Source organism: Balaenoptera acutorostrata, chromosome 5, assembly GCF_949987535.1.
Source record: "Balaenoptera acutorostrata chromosome 5, mBalAcu1.1, whole genome shotgun sequence".
NCBI classification, from domain to species: Eukaryota; Metazoa; Chordata; class Mammalia; order Artiodactyla; family Balaenopteridae; genus Balaenoptera; species Balaenoptera acutorostrata.
In genome coordinates, this window is record NC_080068.1 from 77,903,053 (window position 1) to 77,917,866 (window position 14,814).

Below are 14,814 nucleotides of genomic sequence, written 5' to 3' on the forward strand. Positions count from 1 at the left end.
TCGGCAGCGAAAGTTTGCTTTTTGATTGGGCTGTTAGGAGCCCCTGTCACCTTTTGTCCTAGCAGCACTGTCACAGCAGGAGGTAGGTTCCCAAGGCTCCGCGTGGTAGAGTCCGTCTGCTTTAGAATGGGGCTGACCTGCATCGCCAACCAGACTCTTAGATGCCAGGCATGGGGGGAGAGGAGGAAGAATTTTCTCCTGCCAAGAAAAGGACACTTTTTTGGTATTTGCCTCTATTATACTTTCACTGCGTTACCTTTCCAATACCCAGGCCTATTTCTCCCACCAAGTTATTCATCTGTCTTCTCTCTCCTTCATTCAAAATGCTGTTCTACCAAAGGCATAGATCTCAGCTAGGATTTAGAAGGACGACTGGCGTAATCTATACTGCTGTGTGAGAGACTAATGAATACCACCAGGTATTTAGAAGAGCTAAGTAAGATTCTAAAGGAATCTCCAATTGGCACGATTCCAGCAGGAAAGAAAGCTTTGGATGGGCCAGCAATGCCTGAAAATCTGCTATGCCTTCCCACCTAGTTAGCCCCCGCTAGGTCATTCCTATTTTTCTCAGTTCTTTCCTCTTCTTCTGAAATGATAAATTCTGCAAGCAGTGTTTCTAGTTCATAGTATATAAAGTACAGCTCAGTGTTTAGGGTTATGAGCTGTGACTTTTTGCCATGCCTCACCACGCACAGCACAACTCCTTAAAGGTTTGTTGAACGGCTGACTGAAAATAAAGTCATGACTTTCAGATGAGTGTCCCATCTTTAGATGACACCTGCATAAGCATTGGTCATTTGGGTTACAAAAAGCAATTAGCAAGACTTTACAGTGGTCAACCAGGAGTTGCTGAGTGTTCATGAGAAAAGGGAAAGGGCACATACGGGAAGACACGAGTGTGCCTGATGAACTCAACAGAAGCCACGATGCATTTTCATTCAGGGATAGTCCACACTCAGCCAACCATTCTCACTTCAGATGACCAGCTGGCAGCTGTCACTGGTTCTGTCCAATAATACGATGACTGTCGACAGAGGTAATTGACGAAGATGGCCTGTGTTGCCTTTGTGTGGACCAGTTGTGGTTTCTAAGCTGAATCAACCCAAAAGAAATGCACCACCCAGCTCAGTGCGGGGTGGGGGGATGATTTCAGCTCATCCTGGATCTCATCTGTAGACGCTTGGCTTAGACATTGACAAGCAGAGGCACTGAAACACCCATGTCTGCCACCTCGGCAGCAGAGCCTGTGTTCACTCTGAGAACCTTTGATGGGGACCTGAAATATCGTTCTCAAAAACCAGACCAAGGAGCATCTGTCCTGCTTTGGATTTGAAGATCTGCCAAGAAGCCTCACTGTGCTGCCTTGCTAGACCTCCCTAGCGTCCAAGCCACAGCATCTGGGCTGACCATGACCTTCAGTGGACAGTTTAATAATTTCTTAAAATTATGCCTGAGGTTTTGCAAGGGGAGTGAAGTTGGATGGCCTAGCATTCCTACCCTCAAAGAGCCAATATGTGGGGAGACAGGAGACCAAAACCTGAAAACCTTACGCGTGATGCAAGAAACCTCAGCCTCCCCCGTGTTGGTATCACAACAGCACATGCGCAGCTAAAGGCCTCGCGGCTTCTGTGTTAGGCCGTGAGCAGGTTACTTAACCTATAAGCCTCAGTTTTCCCATCCGCTAATCACAGATAATAAAACCAAACTCTGAGGCAAGTTAGAGCACTCATGAGCCAAGGAACCTGAAGCCTGTGGCATAATATCTGAGATGTGATAAAGTCACTTCAGCGTTAGCCATTGTAGCACCGAGAAGTGTCACAAAGCTGTGCCTGCTATTTACCAGCCAGATCACACAGATAAGAAGTGGTGTAAAAGTTGAGAAGAGACAGACATCGTTGTGGACCTGGGAAGGGCGTCAAGGGAATGCCTGGTAGGGTCTGGCCAGAGGGGAAGGAATGGGGACAGAGGGGTTATGAGAGGATGACAGACTTGGAGTCAGTAAGAGACCAGATTCTCCAGGGAACCCGACATTAGCCTTTTTTCTTAGAGTAAAGATTCAAAGTGTAAATAATTAAAAATGAGAGCCAGCTACAAAGCAGGCTAGGGACACATGTCAGAGGATTTGGAGCAGGAGAGGGAAATTGGGCATGTGAGGGGAAGATGAAAGATTTATGAATATTTTAATCAGGAGGGGATGTTTCTCTCTTAGGAGAACAAATTACAGGGGTGAATTTTTGATCGTTGAACCGACACCCCCAGGTAGCCACAGACATCCCGAGGACGTGTGGTTTTGCGAGGAAGGTAACCTGTCTTCTCGTTGACTCCCAGGGGAAGGACATGTACCTGGTCCTGGAGAACGACACGCTGAGCCTGGTGGACCCCATGGACCACAGCGCGCTCCACACGCAGCCCATCGCCAGCATCCGCGTGTGGGGCGTGGGCCGCGACAACGGCCGGTGAGTGCCTCGGGCCGGCGCTGTCCTTTGTCACCTCACCCGGTGCCCCAGTTTTAGCTTAACCCTGAAGCGGGGCCTCACTGTTACTGCATGTTGCTGAATATAAAACTTGACAGTAGACTCTCTATAGAAATGTGTAAAAACTTAAAGCACATCTCTATCCCTGCCTCGTCAACTCTCCGAGCTCCTTCTGTTCCTTATTTCTGTACCTCAAACCTTTTGTCAACTCTGGATTCTGCCTCTGATTCCATGTATTTCTCTGCCCCCCCCAACCCCACTCATCATCCTCATTCATCTAAGTTCCCTACTCTTCCAGGCTTTCTGAACTCCCACCTTTTTTTTTTTTTTTGTCTTCTCTGCAGTCTGTTTTAAAGTTGAGTCTCAGCTATTTCAGATGCTCTGCTATTGGTATTTTCTTTGTAGAGAGCTTGTTGGAAGGGAGAGGTTGTACAGCCTTTAATCACATGCTTTATTATTTTTTTAAATTTGTTTTATTGATGTATAGTTGATTTATAATGTTGTGTTAATTTCTGCTGTACAGCAAAATTCACACTGTACAGTATAACTGTACAGGGATTCAGATATGCATAGATATACATATTCTTTTCCATGATGGTTTATCATAGGATACTGAATATAGTTCCCCGTGTTATACAGTAGGACCTTGTTGTTTATCCAAATCGCAAGCTTTAGATCATTAACTCATGCTGATAAGGAGCTTCTGGGGTTTGAAGTTGGCTGAACTCTTTTAACGTTTGAAATGTCTGGTCATACCAAAGTTCCACTCAATGTGTATTTTTCTGAGATTCTACTGAATATTCGTCATTGCCAGCAAGTACTTCTTAATAGATGTGTTGTGAATTTTTTGCTCTCCAGAGTGACTGGAAACAAGGAAGTTCTGATTTTCAAGTACATATTCTAACTAATAAAGTGACAGTAATCACAGGCATCATACTTTGCTACTTTATTAAGTAATTGGGCTACATGAAATGCATCTAACTCTTGAATTAAATTAATCTTTGTCAACTCTCGAGGTATACCCGAGGGTCTCCTAGCACTTAGGGACAAGCTATAGGATGATTATTTATTGCTCTGTTGAAAAGGGGCAAGAGCATTGCCGAAGCTGCTGAAAATCCCAGACGACAGAGAGGCTGCTCCCCTGGGGTGGCTCCGGTCCCGGGCATCCTGGTTTATTGGGTCATGGGGTCCTCTAGGCGGCTCTGCCTTGGCTTCGCCATCCTTTGTCTCCCAAAGATGGGCAGTAGTGGATTTGATAGTTTTTTGATTCAGTTCCAAGTCCTAAGCCTGAAAGGAAAGTGGTTAAGCATTCATCAAAGAACAAGCAAAAATTTCTGCTGGAATCACAGGTGAGAAACGGTCTGCAAAAGAGAGAGCTGCAATGTCCTCTGACGGCTGATTGGATAAACCTTCGTGGGAGCACAGTTGTGTCTTTGAGCTTGTGTAACAGTGATGAACGGTGACAGCTGGGCCAGGTGCTTTGGGGGGAAATGAGTGGATAGATTATGCATCCACACCTGTCATTCAGCTGCTTAACAGAGCTGGAGCACTGGAGTTGATGCATTGGCATGAATTGATTAATTTTACAGAGGAAAATACCTGACGATGTTCATGCATCATTAAAAACATTTAGCCTCGATGGAAGAGTGTCAGATACTTGATCCTTCCCTACTTCCTGTCCTCCAAGTTTGTTTTTAAGACAGGAGCCAAGGTGAAGAGCATTATATACGTGTACAACTGGATGGGGTTGTGGTTTTTTTTGTTTTGGTTTTTTAAATTAATTTTTTATTTATTTATTTTTGGCTGTGTTGGGTCTTCGTTTCTGTGCGAGGGCTTTCTCCAGTTGCGGCAAGTGGGGACCACTCTTCATCGCAGTGCGCGGGCCTCTCACGATCGCTGCCTCTCTTGTTGCGGAGCACAGGCTCCAGACGCGCAGGCTCAGTAATTGTGGCTCACGGGCCTAGTTGCTCCGCGGCATGTGGGATCTTCCCAGACCAGGGCTCGAACCCGTGTCCCCTGCATTGGCAGGCAGACTCTCAACCACTGCGCCACCAGGGAAGCCTCCGAGGGGTTGTTCTTTTTTTTGTTTTTTTGGGTTTTTTTAAAGGAATTCCTTTATTTTTATTATTTATTTATTTTTCTTTTTAGCTGTGTTGGGTCTTCGTTTCTGTGCAAGGGCTTTCTCTAGTTGCGGCAAGCGGGGGCCACTCTTCATCACGGTGCGTGGGCCTCTCACTATCGCGGCCTCTGTTGTTGCGAAGCACAAGCTCCAGACGCGCAGGCTCAGTAATTGTGGCTCACGGGCCTAGTTGCTCCACGGCATGTGTGATCTTCCCAGAGCGGGGCTCGAACCCGAGTCCCCTGCATTGGCAAGCTGACGCTCAACCACTGTGCCACCAGGGAAGCCCGGGTTGTGTTTTTTTAAGGTTAGCTTGTGAGTGGATTTCATCGATGAGGTTTTCAGTTCACCCCAACTCTTTAAAGTAAAGCCAAATGCTCTTTGTTCAGGGAGAAAATATGATTCAAATTCCAGTTGACAAAATTATTCAAGCCCTGAGCTTAGTTTCTCTCATCTGTGAAATGAGGGTGATAATAAGGAGCACAAAGCACGTGTATATATGTGCCTCTGTGTGTACAGTAATTGGCCCACTGATGGGGGATGTGGAAAATGCTTAATGAATGTTAGCTCTTGATTCGTTAAAGCAACATCCACTAGCAGAGACAGCTAATTACATGGCTTCCTTTCAAAGACAGGGAGGATGAGGGAGGGGTCAGACCTCAGGGAGGTTTCGAGGACAGTTTATCATTGATAACAGAGGGCAAGAGCCTGTTTTAGACACTGAGTTCAGTTGTCCTACAAAGCAGGAAGAACCACTCCCCTTGCTACCCAGTGATATCAGTGTAAATTAGGTTACCTTGCCTTGATTATGTTTTTGAGATGTGGGCTGAGTTACTCATGTTTTTTAAACCATTTCTTATTCTTGCTCAATGTTAGCAGATAAGTGTAATTTAGAAATAGACTGAGGGTTCTGCATCAGCTGTCAGGACCTCAGAAAAGCTCATGTAGTGGTTGGGGGCCCTTGAGCTAGATTGCTTTTGAAACAGTAAATAAAAAAGTATGTTTGTCAGTGAAAGGTTGTATTTCTCCCATTGGACCCCTGAGTTTTCATTCTCTAAAAGAAGGCCTTTGTATTCCTGTTTTTTTTTTTTTAATACTTTCTTTTGCTCTTGATTCCTTTTTTTTTTTTTCCTTACAGCAATTTACAAGAGCAAATTCAATTTGTAATGCTGCAAAGGAAAGGAGTTTACACTTTGCATGAATAAAACATAAAAGTGTTTCATTTTGCTTGAGAAAATGAGTCCATTTCACATTCTCTTTTGTAACCTCCCTTGCCGAGAAAATGGAATCTCTTAGGGAATTTCTTGATGTGGTTAAAATGAATATGAAAAGTATGTATACCAGAGGCTTGAAGGGCGCAGTCTGTCTTGAAATTCAGAGTGCTTCACTGAGCCATGTAATTTCAGGATTTATAAAGATGTTTTGGGTTTAGCATTTTCTTAAGGCTTTCAAGTGGATTTGATTTGCTCTGAAGAAATTCCTTATGGAGTAAGTTTACTTTGGGTGAGGGGGTGATCCAGCTGTGACACACCCCACCGATCCCCCAGGTTGATTTGGAGAAGCCTCTTATTATGAATGGCTGAGAAGTCGCCATCGCATCAGACGTTGGTTCTCTGTTGGGTGCTGGTGGTTGCAGGACTGGACTGAAGTTTTTGTCTTGTTCTTGAGAGTCACGCCTGCCTTTATTATGGCATTTCTTGGAGCCCATGTGCATTACTGCCAGGCAAAGGGAGGGCTCCCTCCTCCTACTTGGGTTCCTTTTGATCACAGTGAGATAAATGTCAAGGCTCCCGGAGATGGGACTGGTGAAAGGGGTTTCATGAGCCTTGTATTTCCAATCAAAGGCAGCACCAGGGAGCACCCAGATTGACCTGCTCTGCTTCCACCCCTGTGGGAAGGAGGCCCTGGGTTGTAGAACTGGCATTTTTGCCCCCAGTGACTGGGGCAGGTGACCACAGTGCCACCTCTCATCTTGTCTCTACGGACCTGCGGGCTGCCCTTCCAAGGATGGGGTGGGAGGGATTTCACAACAATTTCAGGGGCCGTGCTATTGCGGCCACAGCTCTCCTATTTATTCATTCGGCCCTGGGAAGCGGCACTCTCCTTATTCTTTTAAAGAGATATCAAGAGCAAGCAGACATAACTTCTGAACATAGGAGACCTTAAACTGGGACTTTCCTTGCTTCTTGTGACAGGTAAGGGAAGGGGCACACAGATCCTTCTGTACGTTGCCAATAGGCAATAGAATCTGCTAATCCTGTCTGTTTCCCATGAGAAAGGAAAGTGGGTGGATGGTATATAGTCCAGGGTTTCAGATCCCATAAGTGGGATTTCCCAGGTCGGTGTACCATGGAGCACTAATCAGGTCAAATGTTCACAGACTTCCCTTGAAAGGAAAAAAAAAGGGATCTAGGGTCAGTTGGGAAAGTGGGTTAAACCAAGTGCATCAGGCCCCTTTGCTTTGGACCCTCTGGAAGGTTCTCCTGTCCTGATGTGGACTGGAACGCTTTTCTTCATGGAAATGCAGTCTCATGGAACACGCTTTGGGAAACGCTGCTCTGGTCAGTAAACTCATTAATTTAAATTAGTGGCAACACTAGATTGCTGTTTTTGTCTTTAGGAAAAATTGGAATTCCTTGTAATAAATAACCATTATACGTGGAGACCCCACTGGGCCTGCTCTAATGAAGGTAAAATTCCTTTATAATTAAAAGCAGCCATCACAGCCATTGTGCACGAGCGCTTTTTAAAAAGCACTTTCTTATGCAGGTTAAATGTTGACCCTGTGATACTGTTTGTGCTTATAGTTTGTATAGCAGAATTTCTCTTCTGAGGTGGTGTTTTATGTGTCTCTTTTCTGCTTTTGATGAACGATTTTTAATAAAATCTTACTGTGTGATAGATTATTCATAAATTTCCAATTGTTTATCTTTTTTTAAAAATAAATTTATTTATTTATTTATTTTTGGCTGTGTTGGGTCCTCGTTTCTGTGCGCAGGCTTTCTCTAGTTGCGTCGAGTGGGGGCCACTCTTCATCACGGTGCGTGGGCTTCTCATTGTCGTGGCTTCTCCTGTTGTGGAGCACAGGCTCTACACGCGCAGGCTCAGTAGTTGTGGCTCACGGGCCTAGTCGCTCCACGGCATGTGGGATCTTCCCAGACCAGGGCTCGAACCCGCGTCATCTGCACTGGCAGGCAGATTCTCAACCACTGTGCCACCAGGGAAGCCCCCCCAATTGTTTATCTTTGACTTAACTGTTTTATCTGGTTAAGATCTCAGGAATTTTTATCTAAATAACGTAGTAAGTCTCAAGTGCACTGAATATTTTTTTCGTTTTCTCTTCTCTTGGGATATTCCCAACTGGTTTTATCCACCAAGCCCCTGGTTTTAAGTTGCTTTAGAAGTCGACTGCCACACATAGTTCATGCTTTTGTTTTCCTGCCAGTGTTGTCCTGTGTTGATTCTTTTGGAAAAACTGCTTAATTTTGGGACGGGGTTGGGGGGTGCATGGGCATCCTGGCTGTAATGCTGAGGTTAGTCAGAATATGCAAAACTGTAACTTGTAGGCTTTCAAATGTAAAAAGTGGTTTCGTAACCACTGTCTTTCAACCTCTTTATTTTAGAGATTAACTGAGGACAGAAGGGGATGATTTGCCTTAGGTGACCCATCTAGTTGTGACAGGGCAAAGACAGACTCCTGGAATTGTCCTCTGTCCAAATAGGAGCTCCTCTGTTAATCTGACAAGAGATAATGGATGGTCTCAAATAACCTGGGGTCAGCAGGGAGACAGAGAACGCTGCACTCGAGGCCTGGTCTCTTTCCTTGGGGAGATGAAACCACAGGTGTGAATTAAAAGCAGAGGTTGACAAGATATGGCCCCGAGCTGAAAATGGTTTTTCCATCTTTAATGGGTTGTTTTAAAAAGGAAAAAATGGGCTTCCCTGGTGGCACAGTGGTTAAGAATCCGCCTGCCAATGCAGGCGACACGGGTTCGAGCCCTGATCTGGGAAGATCCCACGTGCCGCAGAGCAACTAAGCCCGTGCACCACAACTACTGAGCCCTCGTGCCACAACTACTGAAGCCCGCGTGCCTAGAGCTTGTGCTCCGCAACAAGAGAAGCCACCGCAATGAGAAGCCCGCTCACCGCAATGAAGAGTAGCCCCTGCTCACCACAACTAGAGAAAACCTGTGCGCAGCAACAAAGACCCAACACAGCCAAAAATAAATAAAAATAAAATAAATTTATTAAAAAAAATTTTAAAAGGAAAGGAAAAAAATAATAGGGGACCCAAATGTGGAGGACCCAGTATAGCCTGGTTCTTTCCAGAAAGAGCATTTACAGTAACATGCATTCAGAATAGAATGAGGCAGTCATTGTGGCTTTTGTAGGAAGTCTGTGGAAAAGGCAAGTCCTGTTCTGCCATCCTTCCAGTGTCTTCCTAGTCTGACCAGCCAGGGGACTTGTCTGTAAGTTGAAGGGGACCTGGAACGTGCACACGTAACATTATGCCCACATTCTGTTCGTATCTCTTTGGCCACATGCAGCTGCAAGGGATTCTGGGAAATGGAGTCTCTAGCTGGGCCAACAATTGCCAAGTTAATACCGCTATTAAAAAAGATGAGGTGAAACAACTAGCCTGTGACACAGTCTGAAAAGGAATCACCTCAGCGTTCCCAGCCTGTGACCTATTGTTTCCTGTGCCAGTTATTAAGCTGCTGTCCCTCAGCTCCAAACCCACCCTTCTCCGCTTGCTTTGTGAGACTGGAGCTGGGACTCTGCAAAAACGTTTCTGCTTCTCCAGTTTGCTGCTCGTTAGACTCTGACTAGAGGGAGCTGCAAGGCTGGAGGAAGAAGAAGGAACTTGCTTCCTGTGTCTGAGCATCCTCCTAGAACAACTTCTTCATCCCGCTGCGTCAGTTCTGACGCACTTTTCCCAGCACCCACAGAAGTGCAGAACCGTTCATCATTCCCCTTCTTCAGAGCCACCAGTGCCACTGGCTGGGATGCCCTCTTTAAAGGTCTGGGTCCCCACCCTGCTTCAAGTCTAGAGACACCAGCCCAGCAGCACCACCTCCTCGGTGTCAGAGCTTGGGGCTTCTCCAAGCTTCTAGGTTTTGATAATTCCAACCTCTGCCCTTTGTTCTCTCCACCCTCCAGGTCACAGCCCCCTCTTGCAATTGCTGCCTCCATGATAACTTCTTCCTATTCCCTTTTTAGTTTTGTAGTTACAGGTCTTTAAATGATCTTCTTTCTGTCCCAGTAACTGGTGTGGTTCCTGTCTCCTGCCTGCACGCTCCCGAGTTGACCCTTAAATGGAATTAGCACTGACTAAAGGAGGCAGCATGGGGGCGTGCCTGCCCTGAGGAGGGCATTCGGGAGAGCAAGTGAGTGGAGCTGTTCTTTATGTTCAGCTTTGCACACTGTGGTGACACAACAGCATGTGTGCCAAGGAGACATCCTTTCTAAATTGGTAGAAGTTGCCAGTGATAAAGGGCAGTTCTGTTTTAGGTGACAGGGTTTTAGAAATAGTGGGCCTCTTGGGGTTTTTTTAATGTTTAATGTTTTCAATATCCACATTTTTTAAAATAAATTTATTTATTTATTTTTGGCTGCATTGGGACTTTGTTGCTGCACGCGGGCTTTTCTCTAGTTGCGGCGAGAGGGGGCACTTCGTTGCAGTGCACGGGCTTCTCATTGCGGTGGCTTCTCTTGTTGCGGAGCACGGGCTCGAGGCACGTGGGCTTCAGTAGTTGTGGCGCATGGGCTCAGTAGTTGTGGCTCGCGGGCTCTAGAGCTCAGGCTCAGTAGTTGTGGCTCGCGGGCTCTAGAGCGCAGGCTCAGTAGTTGTGGCGCACGGGCTTAGTTGCTCCACGGCATGTGGGATCTTCCCGGACCAGGGCTCAAACCCGTGTCCCCTGCGTTGGCAGGCAGATTCTTAACCACTGCACCACCAGGGAAGTTCTGGGCCTCTTGGTTTTTGATCTAATTGAAAGTTATCTCGATTTTCCCCTTGCCACTATTTCTTTTCCTAGGAGTGATGGCGGGAGGCGGGTCTTCACAGGGAGGATGGAGAGCTTCCTAATGACATGTAGTCAGAGGGTTCTCTGAGCCAGCCAGTAATGAAAGATAGATGGAATCCCAAGATCTGATAAAAGTTTAATCTAAGGTATATGCTGCCTTGCCTCAGGGAGAAAAGTCTTCAGGGAGAGAGCAGTAATTCTCTCCCTATGCTCCAGTATTATCTTGACCTCTAGAGCTAATTTCTTTTTAATATAGACACATGATAAGCAGAGGCACCAGGATTTACTTGACCATTCTGCTGACTTACACCGTAGTTATATTTTATCTCTATAGAAGTGGCCTTCTTGCCTTCTATTAATCATGCTGGGATGCCTGCTAATACTTTCAATCTAGAATAACCTTTAAGGAAAGACATTGTAAGTGATTGTCGAAGAAAAGTTTCCCTCAGAGGAATGCCTTGAGAGTGTCTTCAAGCCGATCCTTCCTTAGTGGATATATAAAGACAACAGTTTCTTCTGAGGAACGCATCCTGTGTTTTGATAACCGGTTCAGTGCATAGTCCATTGTTTCTCATAAGCATGTTTCAGCACCAGGCGGTGTAGCGTGGGAGCCTGAGATTGTCGTGTCAACAGCAAAAAATTCTGGTGATGACCCCTGAGCACCTTCCATCTCACGCTTCCCCTGAGTCCCAAGCCAGGTGAGGGATGGCCCATTCTGGATTTGGCATGAGGGTGGTCCATCACACTAGGCTCCAGTGATTCTCTGTCAGTCTTGAAAGTACTGCGATCTTCTTGGAACACTTAGAGCCTTCCAAAACCAGAAATAAGAGTAGTGTCAGTGGAGAAGAAGCCTAATGACCCACGCAGACATGGATTCGTGTCTTAGAGAGCAGAAAAAGTTGTAACTATTGTAACCCAAAGCGTCACTTGGTCACTTGGCCTGTCGTATATACTCAACAAATGATTAGGTGTTTGATAAATCGCTAAAAGCCTTATGTTATCGCAGATGAATGGACAGTCACTTTTTCGTACACAGATTATCACCTTGAACTCTTTTACTTAAATGTAATCGTCTGAGATTTGGGGCTTCCTGGTGAATCCAATGATTGAGAACATAATGCAGCTCCTCCGATTCGTTTCACTCACAGAACACTTCTGACACCAAATGTGTCGGTTTTCCGCACCAAGCAACTCTCCAGGTCTCTGCCGACAGCAACTGGGTGTCCCACAATTTACTTCCATTCTGACACTGACTACCAGGAGTTAGCCCAGACCTCTCCCCACCCAGGTTAAGGGCTCAGTCCCTGCAAGACTGCCCTCACTTCAGATGCCAGTCACAAGTCCAAGCCACCCCTACATCTGCCTGAGAGCAGCTATAAATCAGAGGTTCCCTTGGAGGTTTCTCCTTAGGTTCAATGATTTGCTATAACGGTTCACAGAACTCAGGAAAACACTTTACTTACTATTACCAGTTTCTTATAAAGGATACAAATGAACAGCCAGATGCGGAAGCACAAAGGGTGAGGTCCAGAAGGATTATCAGCTTCTGTCCCCGTGGAGTTTGGGGTATGTCACCCTCCTGGCACCTGGATGTGTTCACCGATCCCCGACCCCCAAAGCTCTCTTGACCCCGTTGTTTAGGGTTTTTATGGAGGTTGCATTACATAGGCTGACTGATTAAATCATTGGCTGTTGATGACTAGCTCAATCTCCAGCCCTTCTCCCTTCCCTGGAGGTTAGGGTGAGACTGTAAGTTCCAACCCTTTAATCACAACCTGGTCTTTCTGGGAGCAGCCCTCACTCTGAAGCTATGTAAGGGTCCCCAGACATCTCATTAATGTGCAAAAAGGTACTCTTGTCGTTCTGGAGAGTCCAAGGGTTTTAAAAGCTCTTGTGTCAGGAACCAGGGTCTAAGACCAAATATTGTAACAGAAGATGCTCGTACCACTCAGGAAATTACAAGGGTCTTGGAAGCTTTGTGTCAGGAATCATGGACGGAAACCAAATATATATTTCTTACTATATTACAATATCATGGTGCACAGTTGGTTACTGGAGAAGATGAATTTGAGAACATCGGGTGGAACTCAGGGAGTCTCAACCACATATAATTATGTCAAGTTTCTGAGAGCCAGGTTGGCCAAGAGAAGGAATACTGGTATAGGAATCCCACCATGTGCAATTTAATCATGCTTCTTCCCTGGCACTGGTGTTGGGGACTTAGTGTCCCAGCCTCTCCATCTGCCGTGGGGATTTTTGCTGGAATGGCAGAGATGTGAAGGTGCTTTCATAGAACTGTCAGGCATTGTCCCCAGTGGCAATACTTTTATTAAGAATGTAATATTTCCTTGAAACATTACCCTGGGTCAACTGTAAGAGATTATTAAAATCAGGAGAAATTTTAAAACATGGGAGGTTCACATTATTTTGTCTTTGACTTTAAATATCTAAAACTCTTCTGTTATTGGTTCCCTGTGAGTCTTGACTGATGACGTGATGCCCCTTCAAAGGCCAACACTGATGTTTAGAACCTCCCCTCTCCCTGCCCCAACCAAGTGGCTTAGTGTGTTTCTAACCCTCTTATTAAACCAGACTTGGTGCTTATGTATCACAGCTGTGAATTAAAGCCTGGCAATGAATTGTGTATGCAGGAGTTATTTTTTTAATAGAGAAAAGCGAGAATTTATGAAAATTATCCTGTAATGAGTTTTCAGTCCAGTCACTTGGGATCCAAGACTTCCTGCTGCTGTCATACCTGTCTGTGTCAGCATGGGCTGTACCAGCTCCCACTGAGGCCCACGTTTCTCTTCTCCTCCAGCTCGCTGGCCTCTCTCCTTCAGCAAGAGGTCAACCGGGTTATGTTCCCTGTTTTCCCTCTTAGCGGCACACAACCTTTGGGCTCCAGCACCAGCTGCCCTGTTTCTTTATTATAACTTCAACTGGGAATTCTTCTTTTCTAGGCAGCTCCCAAAGAGTGCCCTGGGGAACTGCTCTTTAGAAAAGTAAAGAAGAGAAAGGAAATCAAAAACAAGAATTAAGAAATTAAAGTCAGAGTCCTCAGGCCAGGACTCAATTTCTGAGGGTAAAAAAGTCCTGGGAGCAGAATCAGGCAGGCATTGTCGCAGTGGCCGGAGATTGGAAATACCAAATCAGGCTTGGGGCCAAATGAAAAATATGTGAACCAAGGAGTTCATTTTCAGTGGAAAGGGTAAATCTCTCTAAACCCAGGAAGAATCATTTAGATTATAAATGAAGGAACACAGAGTGGGTGACGGACTGGTTCTGGTACCATTCGCATATCCAGAGAAGTTGGACGGTAGGGGGAGTAAGAAGTAAAACGTAGAAAATTTTGTCATTCATCCTGATATTTTACACCAGAAACATGTCCAAGGGCAAGGAGTGTTTGAAAGTACTTGAGTGGGATGGGCTGGGGTTAGGGATGCCCAGTTACAGGCTCTGAAGGAGCCCGGGGTTGGGGGAGGCTGACGGGGCACACAGAACGGTCAAGTAACGCGGCAGGGGGCTGGCCATGAGTAGAAAGGGCCAACCAGATGAGGACTGCCTTTCTCTACGCAGGCAGTGCCTTGTGCTTCTAATTGCTTCTCTAGGCCAAGTCATCTCCCCTGTCTTGCCAAGTCTGCCTCTTTGGGTGACTGGCTCCAGCTCTGTTTTCAAAGGCTCCTTTTCACCTGCACAGAGCACCCTGGCCCATTGGAGATCCGCATTCAGGTAGGGCTCACGCGCCCGGGCCCCGTACCCTGAGTCGCCCAGCCCAGAATAGGGTAGGTCATGATAGAAAGGAGGGTCCCTTTGTAACTGGAAAATTGTTTGTGGCTCCTTCCTCTTCATCTCTAAATCCTTTCTTGCCACCTGCTAAAGGAGAACTCCCAAGTATCAATTTATTGGAAACAAAGCCAGAAAAATCTAAGTCTCAGTCTGTAGCCCAGTAGAACCAAATGTTTCTAGGAGGACACCGAAACCAGGTCGGTCCCAGGAGACAAACTAAATAGAGAACGACAGCCTATGGGATAAGTTTCGCAGGAATTTTACATACAGCACCAGTAGAGGCACCAGTATCATTTCTTTGATTACCAAATCTGTGAAATAGATATTTAGTTCAGATCAAAAGTGTCTGATTCTCCCTGGCCCTGACCCCTCAGCAGCCCTCCCACCCCATCTGCCTTTGGACATAATTGGA

The 14,814-nt window shown here is 45.9% G+C and overlaps 1 protein-coding gene across 14 annotated transcripts in view; it reads left to right on the forward strand.

The window, feature by feature from the left end:
* APBB2 (amyloid beta precursor protein binding family B member 2) overlaps window positions 1-14,814 on the forward strand; it is a 379,382-nt gene that overhangs the window by 308,600 nt on the left and 55,968 nt on the right. For all 14 annotated transcript variants that reach the window (XM_057546265.1, XM_057546260.1, XM_057546268.1 and 11 more), the window contains one exon: window positions 2,329-2,456. In XM_057546265.1, coding sequence (XP_057402248.1) covers window positions 2,329-2,456 — 128 coding nt within the window. The remainder of the gene's footprint in view (window positions 1-2,328; window positions 2,457-14,814) is intronic.